At 40.0% G+C, this 23,656-nt stretch overlaps 1 protein-coding gene across 1 annotated transcript in view; it reads left to right on the plus strand.

Moving 5' to 3' along the window:
* Positions 1 to 23,656, plus strand: part of Snup (snurportin-1) — a 77,829-nt gene that overhangs the window by 25,091 nt on the left and 29,082 nt on the right. The window contains exons 2-4 of the mRNA XM_067157625.2: positions 6,320 to 6,422; positions 6,503 to 6,637; positions 7,218 to 7,409. Coding sequence (XP_067013726.1) covers positions 6,320 to 6,422; positions 6,503 to 6,637; positions 7,218 to 7,409 — 430 coding nt within the window. The remainder of the gene's footprint in view (positions 1 to 6,319; positions 6,423 to 6,502; positions 6,638 to 7,217; positions 7,410 to 23,656) is intronic.

The raw sequence follows: 23,656 nt of genomic DNA on the forward strand, positions 1-23,656 counted from the left end.
ATGTTCCCTAATGTTTAACTCGGCTCTAGCCCTTACTAGTCGGTGGTCACTACCAGTATTGAATCTGTTGAGGACTGATACATCTTTAATAATTTGAGGGATGTTACAGAGAACAAAATTGATCTCATTGGTGAATTCAAAATTGGGACTTCTCCATGTCCATTTACGCCCTGGGTGTTTCTTACAGAATGTGTTCATTATACGCATGTTGGTGTACTCGGCAAACTGGACCAATCTCTCCCCTCTCTCATTTCTCTCGTCTATCCCATAGTTTCCAATAACAGTTTCACCAGTCTTACAGGTTCCAACCTTCGCATTGAAGTTACCCATTACTATTTGAAAGTGACAGTCACTCCCCTTCTCACAGGTTTCATGTAGACTCTCATAAAAGAATTCTAACTCCTCGTCTGAGTGGCTTGATGTGGGCGCATACGCTTGCACAATGTGCATTTCGTATCTCTTAGAGAGTTTTAGAACTAATCGCGCAATTCTACTTGAAGTACCTTCTAATACAGGACCTTGTTTACGAGATGTCGGTTGATTAGGAATCCTACTCCATTAAGCCCTCCTTCTGGTTCACCACAGTAATAGAATAAATTACCAGAATTCAAAAGGTAACACCCTTCTCCTTTACGGCGTACTTCAGATAGACCGATTACGCTCCAGTTGATCTTTCCAAGTTCATCTTCGAGCTCTTCTAATCTGTCATTGCTTAATAGAGAACGACAGTTGTACGTGCAGAGCTGGTAGGTTTGGATTTTTCCTGTGGTTGTTTCTCTTTCACGGGACATCAAAGTAGCACCCACTCGGAGATCCGATTGTGGGGCTATTTTACCTCCGGAATGTAGGAATTTCACCTTAATGTCACTCATTGTCTTTTGACTTAAAGGATGTGAAGCATAATCACCACGCCTGCTTCATTGACGGATTGGTGATCCTCCCGCACTGATCGGCTCGCCGACCCAGCTTCCCGCTGGGATTGGTTACCCGAACCTTCCGCTGGGTTGCTCGGCTTAACGGGGACACCTCTTGTAGGTTACGTGCTTGGAGTTGGAGTGTGAGAGGCTAGAGGACTCAAACTTGCCGAGTCCTTATGTTATTGTTGCAAGATGGATTACGACGACGCATCACACTCCCGTTACGCCCCCCTTCTGTATCATACTCCTCAAGAATTTCATTTCGGCTGCCTGTATTCGACTCTCATCCTTCTTTGTCATTGTCCAAGTTTCTGCTCCGTAAGTTGTTGTGGGTACGTAATACATCTTGTACATAGTATCCTTTGCTTCCATTGGCACATCTTTGTCCCATAACATATTTCTTACACTATGATAGAAACAACTTCCAGCTTGAATCCTTTTACTAATCTCAGCATCCAGTCAAGCATTCTCCATTAATTCATTCCCCAGGTATTTAAACGTTTCCACTACTTCCAGGGGCTTGTCTGCAAGTCTAATCTGACCTTTCCCTTCTTTCTCCCCTCTAGTCATAACAAGAGTTTTACTCTTTTCTACACTTATTTTCAATCCACATTCTTCAATCTTCCCATTCACCACATTCAACTGTTCTTGAACCTTCCTGTCGTCTTCTCCCCAAATCACAATATCATCTGCAAATAACATCATGTTCATTTCTCTTCCTCCATATGCTGCTTTTGCTGTTCTCATGATGTCATCCATTACTATTGTAAACAGGATTGGTGATAGAACACTTCCCTGTCTCAGCCCACTAGTTATTTTGAACCAACTTGTCCTGCCAACTTGTGTTTGCACGCAACTACAACATTCCTTATACAATGCCATGATCATTTTTATTAATCCCTGTCCAATTCCTTTTTGCTCCAGACTGTCCCAAACTTTCGTCCTAAGGACACTGTCATATGCCTTTTCAATATCAATGAATGTCATCACCATATCATTCCCGTACTCCCAATGCTTTTCCATTAGTTGTCTCATAATGAAAATGGGTTCTATTGTTGACCTTCCACTTCTGAAACCAAACTGATTTTCCTGTATCTGCTTCTCAATCCTCAACCTTATTCTACTTTCCAGTATCCTTTCCATTATCTTAGCAACATGGGATATTAGAGTAATTCTCCTGTAGTTCTTCAAAACTTTCTTATCACCTTTCTTGAAAATTGGGATGATTATTCCTTTTTGCCAATCCTCAGGGACCTCCTTATTCTCCCAGACATTCCTGAGAATCCGATATGTCCACTGCAGGCCTACAGCTCCAGCTGCCTTTATCATCTCCACTGAAATTTCTTCTATTCCAGCAGTTTTTCCATTCTTCATCTTTCTTACTGCCATTTCAATTTCATTCATTGTAATTTCTTTATCTATTTCTTCGTCAACTAATTGCCTTTCCTGGTCGTCCATTGAATGACTGTCATCCGATCTTATGTTCAACAGCTTCTGAAAATACTCTCTCCATCTATTTCTTATTTCTTCTGGCTTTGTTAAAATTATGCCACCTTCATCCTTCACAAATCTGGTGTTTACTTGATCTCTCTTTTTGATTCTTAAGATACCATACAGTAATTTCTTGCTGCCCTGCGTATCATCTCTCAATGTCTGTGTGAATAAGGCCCAGCTTTTCCTCTTTTCTTCCTCCACTACTTTCTTGGCCAAATTCTTTGCCTCCACATATTTTCTTCTACTTTCTTCAGTCTTAGATGTTTTCCATGCTTTCCATGCCATTTTCTTTTCCTTCACTTTAATCTTTACCCTGTCATTCCACCAGTGTGTTTCTTTGTCTTTCACATTTCCTGATGTTCTACCACACACCTTTTCTGCACCAGTGCTTCCTTAAATCTTTTCCATTCCTCTTCAACATTCGCCACCTCTGTCCTGGGTACCAAGGGTATTATTTCCCTTTGAAATTCTTCTTGTATGCTTTTCTCCTTCAACTTCCATACTTTCAATTTTCCTATCACAACTCTATGATCTCCAGCAAAGGCTTCTTCAGGCATGGCTGTTACATCTACAAGGTTCTTCCGGTGTTCTTTCTCTATGATTATATAATGAATCATGGTCTTTGTTCGTCTGTCTCCCCAGCCATACCTTGTAATCTTCTGACTGTTCTTCTTCCTAAACCAGGTGTTTCCAACAATCATTTGATTCCTCATGCAAAAATCCACCAACAACTCGCCTTCTGGATTTACATTTCCATATCCAAAGGGCCCTACAACATCTTCCTTTCCTTGTCTTTCCATTCCAACTTGTGCATTTAGATCTCCCATCCATCCGGGAGATAGTAGGTTCGAATCCCACTATCGGCAGCCCTGAAAATGGTTTTCCGTGGTTTCCCATTTTCACACCAGGCAAATGCTTGGGCTGTACCTTAATTAAGGCCACGGCCGCTTCCTTCCAACTCCTAGGCCTTTCCTATCCCATCGTCGCCATAAGACCTATCTGTGTCGGTGCGACGTAAAGCCCCTAGCAAAAAAAAAAGATCTCCCATCAATAGTACTTCCTTATCTTCTGTCTCTCACTTCCTCCAAGAAGTCCTCTAGATGTTCATCTATGCAACCAGTTTGTGGGGCATACAACTGAAATAGATCTTTCACGCCATTTTCAAACTGGAGTCTCATCATCATCATCATCCTATCACTGACGTACTTCGTATATTCCAGATATTCTTGGATTTCTCTTATAAGTATGATGGCCACTCCATTTTTTGCTTCAGGTCCTCCGCTGTAATACAGCCTCTCAGAGGGATCTCCCCTGTACCCCTCTTCTTGGTCTCACACAGTCCAAGTATGGCTGTATCTTTTTCTATCATGAAGTCAACCAGTTCTTCTGTCTTTCCCGTCAGTGTCAGTACATTAACTGTTGCAATTTTGATGTAGTTTGGTGCTGGTTGCCCATTTTTCACAGTTCCCCCAGCACCTGAAGAGCTGCGCGTCGCTTTTAGCAGGGGACGCCCTAACCTTTTCCGAGGCACCATATCTGCTTTGTCCATATAGGCTATTGTTACGATGGGCTCGCCACACCCAAAGGCATTTTATACTTACTGCCAGGTTCAAAATTAGGCCGCCCCTAACATGGAGACAGACGCCTATCGTAGCTGCTCCTCTGGAGTACAGACGCTACGGGTATGCCCCATCCGCCATCTCCGCCGTAGATGCCGTTGAGGTCTTCACTCGTAACCCTGAGCTGGGACCCATACCAGATGTTACACACCAGGTCAGTGTGCTCTGGGACTCACATAGGCAGGGGCGCCACTCCCTGGGTAGGGCTGCCTCCGAATAGGATCCCTACCTGTTATCAATATTGCATAATAATACGATACCCTTATCCCTTTTCTCTACGGGGTCGAGTATGAAGTGAGATGCATCTTCATAGTAAGTTTTTACGGCCGCATGCCCTTCCTCATGTCGACCTCATCAGAGGAATTAAGAACATGAAACAAATGACATGATATGAGTAACTGAAACGGATTATATTTACTTTATAGGCCTAATGATTTTGTTGGCAGGATGTAGTGTTTACAGTGCACTATGTCTTCTGGTATGGGCTAGAAAAATTTTGTTACCTTCATTGACCTGTCTCAGTCTCATCCATGGCTTTGGCAATATGAAAGTGACCGAGGTATGAGCGATTCTAGTAATACAGTTCCTTATGCAGCCAGTCCCTGTTATGAATGGTGTGAAAATATCGCTCATAGGGTCAGTTGGTGCATGCATTTCAGTGGGCTTGGCAGACTTATATGTAACAGCAACATCTGGCTCGGTGATGAAAGCAACAGGAAACTACCTCACTCCTCATTTCCCTAGTATACCTCTTCAGTGACACCTAGGTTATTTATGACAGCTGTTGGTGGAGCTGTAGAGGATCAAACCAGCTTTTGGGCTGAATACCCAACATACATAAGGGAAAGTGGGGCAAAACAGGGTATTTAATGCTTGGACCTGGTTGTTTGTCATCAAATAATCTAAAAGTATTATTTCTATTGCATATATGCATTTATTACACTGTCATGAAGTACAAAATATGTATTGAATGAACATCTAGCCTTTTCAACTCTTACAATAAATACATTATCAAAACAGTGTCTTTTGCCCCATTCTGCCCCTTATGTGGGGCAAAATGGGGTACATTTATTTTTTATGAGTTCAATATCAAATATACCTTACAAGAAAATGTAAATTGAATACACAGTTCTATTCACATTATGCACAAATGTGTGTGGCATCCTCATCGTCTGTATCAACACCTGCACATGAATTATGGGCCCATTTCTTGCATAGAGCGATTCACAATGGCCTGAACGGCTTCTTCCATGTATACACTGCACCGCTGTTGCCTTTCCGTCTTCCTTTTATATGTTCTTACCATTTCGAAACATAGTACCGAAAGAGGAATCCATAAGAATAAATAAAATGTGATCAAAGACAAAGTGGGGCACTACCCCATTATGCCCCACCCTGTTTTGACCCACAAACACATTCTTACAGTTATGAGATCTAGACAGCAAAAGTAATTCAAATATTTTAAGTAATATAATGGAATAAGAAGCTCGTAAGGCCCACTTCCAAATAATAATATAACGTGTTATCTGAATGTATATCATTTCTACTTACTCGAGATGAAGGAATGCTGACCAATTGCAAAGCAATGGCAGAATACTAGACAGTGGCCAAAATTGCACAGACATACGCTAGGAATGTTGGTGAACTACCATGTGGTAGCAGGTAGCCATGTGATGTCATTGTTCTGAAAGATTCCGACAGATTGCACCACTTACTGTGGAGATAAGAGCTATACCCAGTTCTGCCCCGCTACCCCCATCTTGCCCCACCTTCCCCTACATGTAGGCCTAAAAGTTGTGTGCACCATTTATTGACTTTTTACATTTAGAAATATTGCCTTCCAATGAAAATAGTCTTATAACTCAAATACATTCATAGGTTTGTTGAGGAACAGTGTAGAATGTTTACATGTACAATTTATAGCTGCTAAGAGCTTGCTGTACTTTGTCAGCATTGCCAGGATTGAGCAACCCAGCATATACCAGCCATCCTGTAAAGTCAGAGGTACCTTTCTGCTCTTCAATGAACGAAACGCAATTATTAGCACACTACAGCCATCGGAAGGGAAGCAGTTGCCATGCACCGGGCTCAGTAACCTACCTCTCCTCTCAGGGGGGACACTGAAACACTAGGTATATGACAAGAGTACTGCCGATTTCATCATTCACTTTAAATTTCAAGTTAGCAGTTACTCAAGGAAATTGTGTGCCTTTCAAGTGTTGAACTCTTTCAGTTTCTTAAAATTATTTATGTATTTTTCATTTTGTCACTCTTTCAAATTTTTCTCAGGAGGCGGGGTGATTCCTTCAATGCAAGTCGTGGCATCATTGCAGCCATTTCAAGTAATGACGACGTTGCAGATGAAGAAATGGAATGGAACAAAATCGAAGAGGTAAGAGAATTTCTGTCATTCTTTTTTTGGAATGGAATTATCTTTGTGCACCTTTAAAAAGCATTTATTACTTGTTGCAGGCAAAGAAAGCATGTGGATTTTCCGATAAACTTATGATGTCAGAATGGCTCATTGAGGTTCCCAGTAACCTAGCAGACAGTTGGTATATGGTACCATGTCCTAAGGGAAGAAGAACATTAATTATTACTGCACGGGTAATTTTTGAAATTGTTATTTCTCTTATACATTGCATGACTCATAATAAACTAAATGTTCGACGTCATTGCCATTTGCCACTTTAAAGAACTATTTCTGACACTCCTGAATCTCTCAAAATCTATAGCAATCAAAGGTACATAAAATGAATAACATGATCTTTTTAAATTCTACCTCCCTTCCTTTTCACATGTTCAAATCCTCTTCAGCTAGCCCTTCCTAATGATAACTCAGTTTTCTGTATCAAAGTGTCTGATTTTTTGTCGCCTTGTTTCTTCAGGTCTCATTTTTTAATTTTTTGTCACCTTGTTTTATCTGTAAATATCTCAGGGACGTCACTTCCGATGCCTGCAATCTACTGTCCTCCTGGCTATAATATCTTGGCAACAGGTCAATGTCTTGTAAAAGATCGTTCTACAATTTAATTTTCATTGAGAACGTTTGAATAGCTAAATAGTTCTTAAGCTGCAAATTTGTTTTGTCATTTGCTTACTTATTTGCTTATTATTGGATGATCTATTGTATTGTCCATTATTCTGTTACAGTAAAAAGTAATTTCACTCGGATATCTATTTCCAGGGTTCTACGAGGTCATACAATAAGTATGGATGCTTTACGGCCTCATTTCCATCTGTCCTGCCTGGAGGTCATGGTCGTGGACCTAGTAGTCATGGTTCCACAATACTGGATTGTATCTGGCACGCCCAGTCTAAAACATACTACATCCTTGATGTTTTAGCTTGGAACAATCAACCCCTTCTGGATTGTGAAGTACGTAATTTTAATGTCTTGTGCAAGAGATTATTTGTAGAAGGGACTATTGTTTATAATTGCTTTTCAGTACCGTGTTACACCTGTGATTCAGTCATTCCTACTGTGTATTGAGATGTTCAGGTACTTGTAGAAATCTAGTTACTTCAACTGGTAAAGTTTGAGATCACCAAGCTGCACGGTTTGGGTCATGTAGCTATCAAGCTTGCATCCTGGAGATAGTGGATTTGAACTCCACTATCGGCAGCCCTTAAGATGGTTTTCCATGATTTCCCATTTTCACACCAGGCAAATGCTGGGGCCGTACCTTAATTAAAGCAACGGGCATTTCCTTCCCACTCGTTGCCCTTTCCTATCCCATTGTCGCCATAAGGCCATAAGTTTGAGACCAGTTACACTCAATTTCCTGATACCAGGAAGGTTTGTACCAAATTACGAGAACGTGAATTTTTACACTGGAGTGAATTGCCCCATAAGGGTACGGATCTCACATTATCTAAGGAATATACACCAGTTAATAAGTGGATATCTGATTATGGTGGTCTTTCATGTTCAGAATGGCGGCAAGAAATCAAGATCATAGCCAATGTTGCTGCAGTTTACTCCTTACCGGGCAGGTCCCAGGACATCTTCTCATGGCGTTGCCACAGAGAGCACAATTTGTTCAGAGATGTTTTAAGGAATAATCAACACCACAATATTCAACACTTGATGCTGGCACCCTCAAAGAGCCAGATTATGTGTTCGAGGAATTGTTTGGATTGGTGGCAGATGGAAGCACCAGGCATCATAGACTTTAAACCAGAAAGCAAGGATGGAATAATCATTGACCCAACTGCAGTGTTCTCCCTAGGATCATTTTAAAGGGCGCACTGCCCTGCCATTTTTACAGACCGCCTGGCTAACATAACCTAGATATGTGCTAGTTATATAATATTAATACATATTTGAGTCATTGCGTGCTCCAAATTAAAATGTAAAAACTCCAAATGATAATTCTTCATTATTGTTAGCATTATTGCATCAATTACATTGGAGTTTAAATGTTTAGCTTGTCTATAACATAGTATCAAGTACGAGGGGCGTCTGGATTAGCATGGAATCGCATGAGAGCACGCGATTCCTCATGATGTCACAAACCCGTATGGTATGCCCCATTGTTTGATCATGAATGAGCAGTACAACACTATAACATAACATTACTCGTAAAGTAGTTCACCTGTCTAATATTACTGTCAATGCTCTCCGTAGATCAGTTGTAGTGATAGCGGGTTCGAACCTGGGAGAGGTCGTCGGATTTTTGAAGAATATGAAAGCATATGAAAGATCTCTGGTGACACATTTGGTGTTTACCCGACAAAATTAAAATTCAGCCTTAGACGCCCAGTTGAGATTTGGTTTACTCTGACATCTAGTACGTCTATACCTCTAATATCTAAAGTTAAATTCTGACATTTATTAGAGGGAGGTCCGCTTACTGCTTGTTTGAGCGGGGTAAAGGGAGTGGGGGGTATGATTGCCATGGAAACGAGGGTGGGGCGACTGCGGTTGCCATGGAGATAAAATCTTCTGGCCAGCTTGTCTTACTCAGAGTTGCCAAACCTCTCACTTCTGAGTTAGATCTTGTCGCAAGCATTTCAGTGTGAGTGGCATTCTATTTCTGTGGAAAACAAGAATGTGAAGAAAGACCCGTTTGTGTCCCATTTGCGATCACTGTAAAATTATCAGCAGCCTGTCAGGGTTTTCCAACGTCAATGCAGCAAGGGGACTGCTAATTAGGGCGTACTCCACACAACTGTGATAAGGATTCTCCTTACCTATCCCCTCTCTTTGAACGTTTTTTGAGGTAATATTAGTCTATAGTTTTTAACATACTGTAATTATTCCAGCTGTAGACATGCAGTTTTGTTGTTATGCTATCTGCATGCTTACTTATGACATTCAGGTCATCGAGACAAAGAAAGGCAAGCCTTATGCTTTATATAATGGATACTCTTACAGAAATTTACAGAAAAGTCGGGGCTGTTTGGTGACGGGTGTTTCTTTACCGCTGGATTTACATCACACCGACACAGATAGGTCTTATGGCGACAATGGGATAGGAAACGGGGTTTGGAGTGGGAAGGAAGCGGCCGTGGCCTTAATTAAGGTACAGCCCCAGCATTTGCTTGTTGTGAAAATAGGAAACCACGGAAAACTATCTGCAGGGCTACCGACAGTGGGATTCGAACTCACTATTTTCCAAATGCAATATCATCTTTTCGCGCTATCATTACAGAATTATCATTTTTCAACTTATTTTAATCTATACATTTTCTTAACATTAAGTTCTGGAATCTTGTACATATAATCCAAGCGTACAGACAAAAATTATAATTTTATTTACCTAGGTGAAAGTAGGCTGAGTGACTGCGCGTTTTAACGCACTACGAATATGGAGCCAAGCTCTGCATTCGGGAAACGCGTGGGTTTGAACCCCACTGTCGGCTCTTCTCAGAATAGCTTTCTATGGTTTAATATTTTCACTTACAGGCAAATGCAGGTACAGTTCCTATCCATAGGCCAGAGGTGAGTCCTCGGAGCCCTTACCCAGTTTCATTCACCATAACACATTTCATGTTCATTAGCTCCTCAACTGAGGTTAGTGCTAGGAAGGGCATCTGGCCATAGAAACATGCTGTATAAATTAATCTCGTCTCATCCCGACCCAGTATCAAGAAACGAGACTGAGGGGTAGACATACACACACACACACACAGAGGAAAGTAGACTAATTATATTTTGAGCAGCTGTTTACCTAACGTGTCAGTATGAATATTTGAACAGTTTGAGCATTATGTAAGCATTAATTTAATATTGTCCCCTATTGTATAAATAAGTGTAAGTTAACTGTTAAGTTTGAGCTGAGCTACAATTGCTTCAAAAAGGGTAGCACTGTCGAAGAATCAAAGTGTTACAGCAAAATCCTTTGTTTTGAAATCAGGAAGTGTAAAATTCAACGGTTTTAATGAAAATCCACAGCCAGTTTCCAGTCATTCGACCGGGTCAGGAATGGAGTGAATGAAGCCCCATCTAGCGGCGAGGATAGGAATTGTGCCGGCTGCCGAAGTCTGTTGCTCTCCTCTGAGGCAATGATTAATGAATGACAGATGAAATGAAATGGTATTGGAGAGTGTTGCTGGAATGATATATGACAGGGAAAACCGGAGTACCCGGACAAAAACCTGTCCGCCTCCGCTTTGTCCAGCTCAAATCTCGCATGGAGTGACCGGGATTTGAACCACGGAACCCAGCGGTGAGAGGGCGGCATGCTGCTGCCTGAGTCATGGAGGATTCTCAATGGTTTTAATACGCTCGTCTTTTGTCCTACTTCTTAAAACTCATTTAACTGCCTTTACATCCACAACCATCAGGTAACTCTAAATAAAAGGTTTATTTGAGTCCTGTTTATTCTCTGTCAGTCCCGATATTAATGCATCAGTCTCAAACGGTAAATATAAGTAATTTAATGAGTTTCAACATACAATTCATAAGAATCCTAGTATGTAGTTTCGCCAGTTACTTGAGAGATGTCTTCCTGTACCAGTCCTTTGGTAAGGAATTTCCTCACAGCAGCCTGACTGTTTGTATGTCTCTGAGGGATGACACCGTATGGCCAGGTACTCTGCAACACATTACAGCGGTCAGAATGAACAAGGGAACAAGTGTGCCGGAAGCAAGGGGTAGGAGAAAGGACTGCTGGAATGTGGCAACATCGTGAAATGGCACGTGCAATGCTCCTCCCTCCATCCCTACCTGTCAGAATTCCACTTTAGTTATTAGAGGTATAGAGTAAAATGGAACATCGAAAGTAACGATTAGGCAGCCAGATGGCGTCAAATTAAAATGTTTGCACACGGTAGCTGAGGCCATGTATGTTGTTGTATGTTGGGTATTCAGCCCAAAGGCTGGTTCGATCCTCCACAGCTATGCGAACAGCTGTCATAGATGGCCTAGACATCACTGAAGAGGCGTACTAGGGAAATGAGGAGTGAGGTAGTTTCCCGTTGCTTTCCTCACTGAGCCAGAAGTTGCTCACATATCAGTCTGCCAAGCCCACTGAAATGCATGCACCAGCCGACCCTATGAGTGATATTTTCATACCATTCATAACAGGGACTGGCTGCATAAGGAATGGTATTACTAGCATCACTCATACCTCAGTCACTTTCATATTGTCAAAACCAAGGATGAGACTGAGACAAGTCAATGAAAGTAACAAATTTATTCTAGCCCATACCAGAAGATATAGTGCACTGTAAACACTCACCAGCAAAGGCATAGCTGAGGCCATATTATTGTTGTTGTTGTTGTTGTTGTTGTTGTTGTTGTTGTTGTTGTTGATGTCCTGAGGGGAATAAATTAAAATTTTACCTTATTAATTTTTACGTAGTATTCCCCGCTCCGCTGCTCATTCCTGACACCCAGCCGGCAAAAATTTCTAGGTAGAATGCTGCAACTGTGCAATTTGGATCCCATTCTGGTCAACCAGAAGAAGTGTACTTGGAGAAAAAAAACATTTATGAATCTACAGTTAATGATGGGAGCCCGGGGAACAATTTCTAAATTCTTATGCCAGTTTTGTACTTCATTGAGTAGCTGCCATCCATGGATGTATTAATTTTGAGAAATGTGTTGTGTACTCTTTGCTTTACAGTTCCTTTCTCTATTTTATGTGAAATACTTTTTTCATATTGCATATTAATATGAATGATTAGATTATATAGTGGTACCTCCGTACCTCAGGCGGCAGCGCGCCGACCTCTCACCACTGGATTCCGTAGTTCAAATCCTGGTCACTCCATGTGAGATTTGTGCTGGACGAAGCGGAGGCGGGACTGGTTTTTCTCCGGTAACGCCGCTTTTCTCTGTCATCTCCCATTCCAGCAAAATACTCTCCAGTATCATTTTGTTTCGTCTGTCAGTCATTAATCATTGCCCCAGAGGAGTGCAACAGGCTTCGGCAGCAGGCACAATTCCTATCCTCGCTGCTAGATGGGGGCTTCATTCATTCCATTCCTGACCCGGTCGAATGACAGGAAACAGGCTGTGGATATTTTTTTCAGATTAGATAGCAATTTTTATAACCTGATAAGCAAAGATAAGTTGTATACTTCAAAATGATGTATACATTGTCCTAGTAGCAGCACTACAATTAGGGAAGTTATAACATTAATAATCATCATCATCATCATCATTTCCCTTTATGCAGCTGTAGCCGGGTAGGGGCAAATATGGTTCCTTTCCACTTTCTTCGGTCTTTCCACCACTCCTCCTCCAAGAGTGTCCCAGTCCAGGTTTCTTTCTATAATGCTGCATTGGATGGTATCCTTCCATCTCAATCGTGGTCGTCCACGGCCTCTCCTTCCTTGGATTTGCATTTCCATCACCTTTTTTGGCATTCTTTCGTCGCTCATTCGCTTTATGTGCCCAAACCATCTTAGTCGGCTTTTCTCTATTCTATCATTCATTTTTTCCACTCCAATTTCTTCCCGGATTTTCTCATTCCTTATTTTGTCTCTTCTACTCTTCTGTATCATACTCCTCAAGAACATTTCGACTGCCTGTATTCGACTCTCATCCTTCTTTGTCATTGTCCAAGTTTCTGCTCCGTAAGTTGTTATGGGTACGTAATACATCTTGTACATAGTATCTTTTGCTTCCGTTGGCACATCTTTGTCCCATAACATGTTTCTTACACTATGATAGAAACAACTTCCAGCTTGAATCCTTTTACTAATCTCAGCATCCAGTCGAGCATTCTCCATTAATTCACTCCCCAGGTATTTAAATGTTTCCTCTACTTCCAGGGGCTTGTCTGCAAGTCTAATCTGACCTTTCCCTTCTTTCTGCCCTCTAGTCATAACAAGAGTTTTACTCTTTTCTACACTTATTTTCAATCCACATTCTTCAGTCTTCCCATTCATCACATTCAACTGTTCTTGAACCTTCCTGTCTTCTCCCCAAATCACAATATCATCTGCAAATAACATCATGTTCATTTCTCTTCCTCCATATGCTGCTTTTGCTGTTCTCATGATGTCATCCATTACTATTGTAAACAGGATTGGTGATAGAACACTTCCCTGTCTCAGCCCACTAGTTATTTTGAACCAACTTGTCCTGCCAACTTGTGTTTGCACGCAACTACAACATTCCTTATACAATGCCATGATCATTTTTATTAATCCCTGTCCAATTCCTTTTTGCACCATAATATAAATTGTAAAATGCATGCATACATACGTACATACATCATAGATGCCTTTCAGCATTCAGTCTCTTAAGCCTCTGCGAGTTCAGCACCACTACCTCCTCCCCAATCCTCTGTTTTCAACTAGCTCTGTGGCCTTGTTTGTTTCACACCTCTTTTCGTTAAATCATTAAAACTCTAGTCTAACCTTCTTTGCCTTGGTTTCCCTCTACTACTCTTACCTTCTATGACTGAGTCCATTATTCTCCTAGATAACCTATTCTCTGCCCTTTGCCTCGCATGACCCTGCTTTCTGTCAGCTTCATCCAGCAAGTTTATTCCTAGCCTTGCCTTAATTTCTTCTTTCCAAGTATTCCCAGCCATCATTCTCACTACTTTCATATGTTATGTCCAATATATGAGTGAGATATCCTGAGTCTGCCTGGCTTTCACTCCCATACAGCAAAGTCGGCCTGAAACAGACCGATGTGAAGATAGTTACGTCCGGAGCTGATTTCTTTCTTACGGAATACCTATAATTGCAACTGCAAACTCACCACATTAGCTTTACTGTACTTTTACTTCCACCTTCCTAGGAGAATACACGTCCGAAATACTTGAAATGATAGAACTAGGGAATAGTCCTTCAACCTGCATCGGTAGGGCTCGCTGCAAGAATTGAAAGTTTGCATGGAGAATGAAGTTGTAAAGAGACATTGTAATAGAATTAAACAAAAAAATAAATGACATGATAAAAGTTAATTGATTATATTAATTTGAATTCTTTAAATAATGAAGAAATTAGTGTAAAATACAATTATTTGAAGATTGTATTAAGTTTTGTGGTAAAATGAGTGGAGATATATGACTAATTCAAGAGAATAGTCCACCCAAGTAGGAGAAAAGTGAAGTTAAAAATAAAACTCAACAATTTGTTCTTATGACAGATAAAACATGAAATTTTATTAATTTTATGATCTGTATTCATTTATTGTGAAATTTGGTATGCAAAGCCAATACTTTGCATCCTTTCAGAGCTGCTATATCATTTGTTTAAAATTTCAAATTGATTCATATGAAGCTGATAGTAAAATACGTCGCGTGTTTATGACATTCTCGAGAGAAGGCGACCAGAGAGTTTCCTGTTGCATGGAGCCAAGTGTACAGGAATGCATTATGTGATGCAACACGGTGCCACAGGATTCAGTTTCTGTGTCATACTCACTTGTAAATGATGTATTTTAGAATAGCAATTGGTGTTCAAACTAACGTGATTTTTAATAATGCCACTTACTCACAAGGAACATTGTAAACTGTATCGCGAGAAGAAAAAGAATGATGAGGAATTTAAAAGAAAGGAAAGGGAAAGGCATGCAAGGAGAAGAAGGAAGATGACACCTGCCCAGTTACGCATACGCCGCCAACAGGTACGAGAATCTTTGAAGAAACACAGAGCTCAGAAGAAACTTCTGGGCTTATCAACAGTTACTTCCTGTACTACAAGTCCAACAACACAACCATCAACATCAGTTACAGAGCCTTATACACCAATGTCTGTTTATAAATGCAAACAAACATTGGGAGAAAGCTGTAAAGCGTTTGGAGCAGGCTTTTCCAGTGAGTCCGGGAAGTTGTTTCTGCACCGAGTGCAAAATTTTGTGCAAGTTCATCTACCTCCGGCAAGCGCAGGAGGTCTTTTTTTCCAAATCAATAAGTTCTTGAATTTCTCAATCGGGATGATATCAGTTGGCCATCTCCTCGAGCAGGACATTTTATCTCCATAAAGGACAGTTCTGAACAAAAATTAAAACAACAGAAATGATTCATGTGCGTCACAATGCGAGTGGCATATGAACATTTTAAATAGGAATACCCACATTATGCAAACGGTAAGAATACCCACATTATGCAAACGGTCAGTCTTCTTTTTGTGGACTTTAACCAAAGTAAATTTCTCTGCAATATCAAACTCCAAGAAATGTGTGCCTGTACAAGCAGCATTAAATTTCCGTTTTGTTGTTTGATGTTTTAAATGAAGAACTTAATATTCCTAGCAAATTTAATGAACTTACTTTTTCCGTGGCATGTGATGACTAAGGAACAGTGTATGACTGGTGAATGTAATTCTTGCTCTAAAAATATTTTAAAATATTCACTGCCAGAGGAGAACGCTGGAGACGAAATGGAGTGGTACCAGTGGCAATGTGATGTTGAAAATCACGTATCTCGAATTCAAGGGTACTTTGATAAACTAGTAAAATCATGTCTTGTTTATGAAACACACATTTATTAAGAGAATGCAAAGCAAAGTGCTCGAAGTACAGAAAATAACCTACAGCTGAAAATTCAGTGGTTTTGCAAGTGGATTTCACGAAGAATTTCACTATTCTTCCATGAGATGAAATTGAGAGTTGTTATTGGTATCACTGACAAATTACGATATTTACTGCTGTTGCGTAGTTTGCGAGAGGAAATCATGCTTCATATGCAATTATGTCTGACCATATGGACCCTGACAAAAATGCCACACACTCCTTTTTAAGCACAGTTTTAACAGACATCACAGAAAAACAACCAGAAATCACCACATTATTTATCGTCTCGGACGGGGCGCCGAGCCAGTTCAAGCAAAGGTTGGTGTTTGCAACCGTAACGTTTTTTAAGGAAACTTTTGGAATTCATGTAACTTGGAATTCTTTTGCATCTGGTCACGGCAAAGGTGCTGTTGACGATGTTGGTGGAACACTGAAGCGTAATTTGACTGTTGCTCTACTTGCAAAAAGATACCTTATAAATGTGCACGATGTTGTGGAAGTGGCGAAAAGAAATTCAGCAAACACACGTTATATTTGTTCCTTCTGAAGATGTTGAAAGGAGTAAATCCCTTCTGGAAAGCCGCTTCGCTGATTCTGTGCACTACCAGGAACACGCAATGTTCATTATATGGAGCGATTTAAAAAATACATAGTTTAGATAAGAATATGTTATTGTTCAGAATACTAACTACCAAAATCACAGATTTATATTGAAAATCCAATAAAATATTTGTAGATTTTGAAATTAAGTGTTGATAATAAAACGAAACTTAGGTGCAACGTAATGTCGTGATTGACCCTTTGCACTGTTCTGATGACTAGGCTACTTCTCCAGCTTCATACACAGCAGTCTTAGATAGGCCGTACTGCCCAATTGCCCACAGTTCTTCAGATTCACTAGGTGTAATGCCCTGTCCTCTTAGCTTTGTGTTAGTGACAAGTGCATATACTGTTTTAGTATGTCAGGCATGAAATAGCGCTGAGTTCCATTTTTGGCTGACTTTGTCGTAAGAGGCCTTCTGAACTTCAGTTGTATGTACTTCACAACCAGTGAATGATACGAAGAAGATATATCTGCTCCAAGAAACACAAGGAACTTTTTCACCTGGTTTGTATACTCTTGTTTCACTAAAATGTAATGGCTTTTTTCTCTTGGCATCTTCTAAGTGTATCTACATCTTGATGGTACTGTAAACCACGTATTTGTTTTAACATAATTTTCTCGTTTTTAAAACTTGATAAGGCATTGTCCGCGACCATTTTGTGTAATTTGTTATTAGTACATCTATAATCCAAGAGCTTTAAGTTATAAATCACTTTTACTGGATAAACTCGAATAAGAGTATTACGACCAACTTAGTCTTATATTGGGGAATATCGTGTATCAAGGCATTATTTATTAGTTTACTTGGCTGGGTTCTTGGACCTTACCACAAACAGTAGATTTGACTGCAAACAAGACATAAACATACGTCCTGAACTGCATGGTGAAAACCAAACAATGAAGGTATCAGTAACATTAATAATGATGTGATAAAAGATGTTAGCAGGTAAATGTCTCAAATACGAGACCAGATACCCATATTCTTTGTGTTAGAACACAACACACATGTACTCTAAAATATACCTTGTAATAAAAATAACTCTCTCATTAGTATAACTTATTATGGAACTATACAATATATGCTCCACACATTTACAATATCTTTGTGCAAGCAAACTGCTCTCTGGAATTAATAAATAATAATAGTAATGCACCCTACGGGTCAGGGTAACCACAGTAATTCCCAACTAGTCAGTTAAACACATCTCAGGGTATCCTTGCCTCCAGAAAAATGGTTGATTTTTCTATGTTTGGTTTTACGTGTGTCCGAGGAGAAATACCGGTACCATATGCAGTTCAAAGAAAGTAACGATGCCATGCGCGGTGCAGAGACAGTGACGATACCATACGCTCAGTAATTGTTTCGAGAACGCAAACTTCAGTCATCCTTTTAGAAATAAATAAAAAAATATATATATATTCGCACAACGAGAACCTTACACACTAAATAAAACTATTAACTACCAATATAAATGAAAACTCACTTCACTATATAAGAAACTAATCAAGAAACACATTTATTATATTGTCAAGTTTCGCAAAAGAAATGGTTAATATCAGGTATGTCTCATTAGCTTCGATTATCAACTTAATAAATAAATATTTTAATCAATGAGTCAAATATCTTAGGTCAGCGCTGCCTATTTCCTAAACTAAGCTTTCATCTTAATACATTGAGTAACGTATTCCTGAAATGAATTATCTTCCATTTTAAACATTACATTTGGTCACAAGAATATATTACTTCACAGTCTTTTTTCCACGGTCGAAATTCGTTATTTCAATAAATTATTCCATCAGTCACGGTATAATTATATACCTCATTGAAATACAACCATCACGTTGTTCAAGTCTCTACGAAAATGAATTGAATTTGAATAATATGTCCTGAATACAAATATCAGTGACCTATATTACGTTGAAAAGTATCTGAGTTCGTTGGTGCTGGTTAGCGTGAAGAAAATGAAATATTGAATGACGCACTAAGTTCCTCGGTCCTATTGCCACATAAATTACGGCTCCTAACTAAGTATTCACTCTAATAATATTCCATATAAACAAAACATCGATGATATCCTACGTAAATGTCAAATAAATTCCCTATTCTAGCTAAATAATTTCTTATGTATCGTATACCAGCTCGATATACATACAGCCAGTAAGCATTTATCATATATATGTGTGCTAATGCCAACACAAAGATATTTCAATACTACATTACGTTACTACTTGCATACAAGCTTATTCTTCCATGCATTAACCATTCATTCAGTATATGACATAATCATGTATTCATTTATTCATCACCGGTTGTTATTCCTGTCAAACCACTTTCACACATCATTAAAATATACGAAATATTATTGTTCGTACCTTGCTGTAGTTCCTCGCTGGGGCATACTTATATTCTGTAATGGCACTGCATGTGCTCCAATATCACATATTAAACATATCAAATATGCTTTACTTCCTATTACTCTGCGCAATATTTCATTTCAAATACTATACACACTTCCAAAATCTCACCATTAACCTCCAATTCAATTCATATTTAACTCATCTAGCATTCACAACTAGCGCGTTTAACCTCCAATACTTAATTATACAACGATATGTATCCCATCAATAGCACAGAATTCGTTCCTCAGAACGCATTTTTAATCTTGCAATTCCGTATATAACCCCAAATTCAGTATCTTTCCTTTCAATAAATCATACAGCAAAGAGTATGGTAACTAGTCTTAATCAATTCAACGTGCGTCCCTCTGTGACGTAACCGGGTTTGACTATTACTACATCACGCATGGACCTTCCTAACTAACCGGGATTCCTTGAAAATAGCTGTTGCACTATGTCGTATTTTTAAATGGTATTCCTTCATCCTTGGATAAAGTAATGTAGTAACACGCTATCACCTCATAACGAGATGTCAACTTAAATATTTCACATTGCACTTTCTTATATTCATAAGCACACTTAATTATCTCATGCTTAGGCTATTCAGATCTACTGTATATACTGGTAATACTCCACATAAGAAATTATATTACTTAATACTATTACTTAGCTCGCCATTCAATATCTCGGGCCTTAGTTGCTTCTCGGTGCGGTCGTAGTCCTTGGGTCAGGAACTGGGTAGAAATTCCACCAGTGGGATGTCAGGTAGAATGATCTCCTCCGCACGGGTCGGGTGGTTTTAACGGCCAGGACGACATCTCCCTCCAGGTTGGTCTATGCCGATTTAGCAAGCCATCATCTGCTCAGCAAGACAGTAGACAAAATGCGATGATTCTGAAAAATATAAGCTCATCATAGTTCTGCGTAGAATATATATTTTATGGTGATTGCTTCCTTATTTGGTTTTCCTAGTGATTATTTTCACTCAGCGTGGCTTAATCTCGAGCTCTCTCGTCTCAATCAAGTTCCTATTTTCAAACGGCTTTGCGTCTGAGTATCTGGACGTATTATTCTAAGCTTCAGGATTTTACTTGCTCCTTCCAGTATTTGAACGCTTATTTATTCAATTCGCTCAATACTTCCTTGTTCTCAGCGTAATACTTCTCGCTAAATGTTGCCAATATTGCTTATTTTAGAATGCGAAGTTCAATACGTCTTGTTCTCACCACCTCAATTTTTCAAGTCAGTTTTTTTGTAATAATCTGTTTTATCCTTCTTATTTTTTTTAAAACAATTCTATCGATTATGTACCATTGTACACCGCCTTCATAGTGGTAGGTTTAAGTTAGTCAAGGCCTCCTAGCATACATCAATATCGATATCTTGTTATACATTTCTTTGCCTTGGCTGGCCTCTACCTTCCGTAGGCGCCATTTTGAATACGTCCAGTAAATGCATCGGGTACAGTAATAATAATGTGGATCTCTTCATCACAACGCAAATTAACTAGACCTTCTCAGCCGCATAGTTCTTATTAAAACCAGCTTCCCCCACAAACACTTTGTGTTTATGAATAAGGAAACCATACATACATACATACATACATACATACATTCATTATAGACTGTTCTGCCTTTCAGCGTTCAGTCTGCAAGCCTCTGAGAATTTACTAAACGTCGCCACAATCCTCGATTTGCAACTAGTGTTGTGGCTTCATTTAGTTCTATACCTCTTATCTTTAAATCGTTAGAAACAGAGTCTAACCATCATCGTCTTGGTCTCCCTCTACTTCTCTTACCCTCCATAACAGAGTCCATTATTCTCCTAGGTAACCTATCCTCCATTCGCCTCACATGACCCCACCACCGAAGCCGGTTTATGCGTACAGCTTCATCCATCGAGTTCATTCCTAAATTAGCCTTTATCTCCTCATTCCGAGTACCCTCCTGCCATTGTTCCCACCTGTTTGTACCAGCAATCATTCTTGCTACTTTCATGTCTGTTACTTCTAACTTATGAATAAGATATCCTGAGTCCACCCAGCTTTCGCTCCCATAAAGCAAAGTTGGTCTGAAGACAGACCGATATAAAGATAGTTTCGTCTGGGAGATGACTTCCTTCTTACAGAATACTGCTGATCGCAACTGCGAGCTCACTGCATTAGCTTTACTACACCTTGATTCAATCTCACTTACTATATTACCATCCTGGGAGAACACACAACCTAAATACTTGAAATTATCGACCTGTTCTAGCTTTGTATCACCAATCAGACATTCAATTCTGTTGAATTTCTTACCTACTGACATCAATTTAGTCTTCGAGAGGCTAATTTTCATACCATACTCATTGCACCTATTTTCAAGTTCCAAGATATTAGATTGCAGGCTTTCGGCACAGTCTGCCGTTAAGACCAAGTCGTCAGCATAGGCCAAACTGCTTACTACATTTCCACCTAACTGAATCCCTCCCTGCCATTTTATACCTTTCAGCAGATGATCCATATAAATTACGAACAGCAAAGGTGAAAGATTACAGCCTTGTCTAACTCCTGTAAGTACCCTGAACCAAGAACTCATTCTACCATCAATTCTCACTGAAGCCCAATTGTCAACATAAATGCCTTTGATTGATTTTAATAATCTACCTTTAATTCCATAGTCCCCCAGTATGGCGAACATCTTTTCCCTCGGTACCCTGTCATATGCTTTCTCCAGATCTACGAAACATAAACACAACTTCCTATTCCTCTCGTAGCATTTTTCAATTACCTGGCGCATACTGAAAATCTGATCCTGACAGCCTCTCTGTGGTCTGAAACCACACTGGTTTTCATCCAACTTCCTCTCAACCACTGATCGCACCCTCCCTTCCAAGATGCCAGTGAATACTTTGCCTGGTATACTAATCAATGAGATACCTCGATAGTTGTTGCAATCCTTCCTGTTCCCTTGCTTATAGATAGGTGCAATTACTGCTTTTGTCCAATCTGAAGGTACCTTACCAACACTCCATGCTAATGTTACTACTCTATGAAGCCATTTCATCCCTGCCTTCCCACTATACTTAACCATTTCAGGTCTAATTTCATCTATTCCTGCTGCTTTATGACAATGGAGTTTATTTACTATCCTTTCCACTTCCTCAAGCATAATTTCACCAACATCATTTTCCTCCTCCCCATGAGCTTGGCTGTTTGCAACACCACCAGGATGATTTCCTTTTACATTGAGAAGATGTTCAAAATATTCCCTCCACCTCTCCAGTGATTCCCTGGGATCTATTATGAGTTCACCTGAATTACTCAAAACACTGTTCATTTCCTTTTTCCCTCCCTTCCTAAGATTATTACTGTCCAGAAAGGTTTCCCTGCTGCTTGACCTAGCCTTTCCAGGTTATTACCAAAATCTTCCCAAGACTTCTTTTTGGATTCAACAACTATTTGTTTCGCTCTGTTTCTTTCATCTAAGTACAAATCCCTGTCTGCCTCGGCCCTTGTTTGGAGCCATTTCTGATAAGCCTTCTTTTTACGTTTACAGGCTGCTCTCACTTCATCATTCCACCACGATGTTCGCCTTTTCCCATCTTCACACACAGTTGTTCCTAGGCATTCCCTTGCTGTTTTTACTACAGCATCCCCGTATGCCACCCATTCACTTTCTATATCCTGAACCTGCTTACTGTCTACTGTTCGAAACTTCTCACTAATCATATCCATGTACTTCTGTCTAATTTCCTCATCCTGGAGATTTTCTACTCTTACTTGTTTGCAGACAGATTTCACTTTCTCTACCCTAGGCCTAGAGATACTTAGTTCACTACAGATCAGATAGTGGTCTGTATCATCGAAAAATCCCCGGAAAACTCGTACATTCCTAACAGATTTCCTGAATTCAAAGTCCGTTAAGATATAGTCTATTATGGATCTGGTGCCCCTAGCCTCCCATGTGTAGCGGTGAATAGCTTTATGCTTGAAGAATGTATTCGTAACAGCTAAACCCATACTAGCACAGAAGTCCAGCAAACGCTTCCCATTCCCATTAACTTCCATATCTTCCCCACATTTACCAATCACCCTTTCGTATCCTTCAGTTCTATTCCCAACTCTCGCATTGAAATCGCCCATTAGCACTATTCTGTCCTTGCTGTTCACCCTGACCACGATGTCACTCAATGCTTCATAAAACTTGTCAACTTCATCCTCATCTGCACCCTCACATGGTGAATACACGGACACAATTCTTGTCCTAATTCCTCCCACTGACAAATCTAGCCACATCATTCGCTCATTTACGTGCCTAACAGAAACTATGTTGCGTGCAATGGTATTCCTGATAAAGAGCCCTACCCCAGACTCTTTACACTTTATAATCTCCTATCTCTTCCTCATTATCTCCCCTTACCCGAATATCACTTACTCCTAGCACATCCAGATGCATCCTCTTTGCTGACTCAGCCAGTTCTACCTTCTTTCTTCCATAAGCCCCATTAATATTGATAGCTCCCCATCGAATTCCATTTCGTTCGCCAAGTTGTTTCCAAGGAGTCCCTCGCCTGTCAAATGGGAGTGGGACTCCATTACTCCCATAGGTCCGAGGCTTGCTTAAAGTGTTCTGAGCTCGGTTAATTCATGAAGCAGGATGCTGCCCTACTTGCACATAGTCCAAGTGAGGATCTCTCCTCTAACGGGTTATGGACC

Source organism: Anabrus simplex, chromosome 1, assembly GCF_040414725.1.
Source record: "Anabrus simplex isolate iqAnaSimp1 chromosome 1, ASM4041472v1, whole genome shotgun sequence".
NCBI classification, from domain to species: Eukaryota; Metazoa; Arthropoda; class Insecta; order Orthoptera; family Tettigoniidae; genus Anabrus; species Anabrus simplex.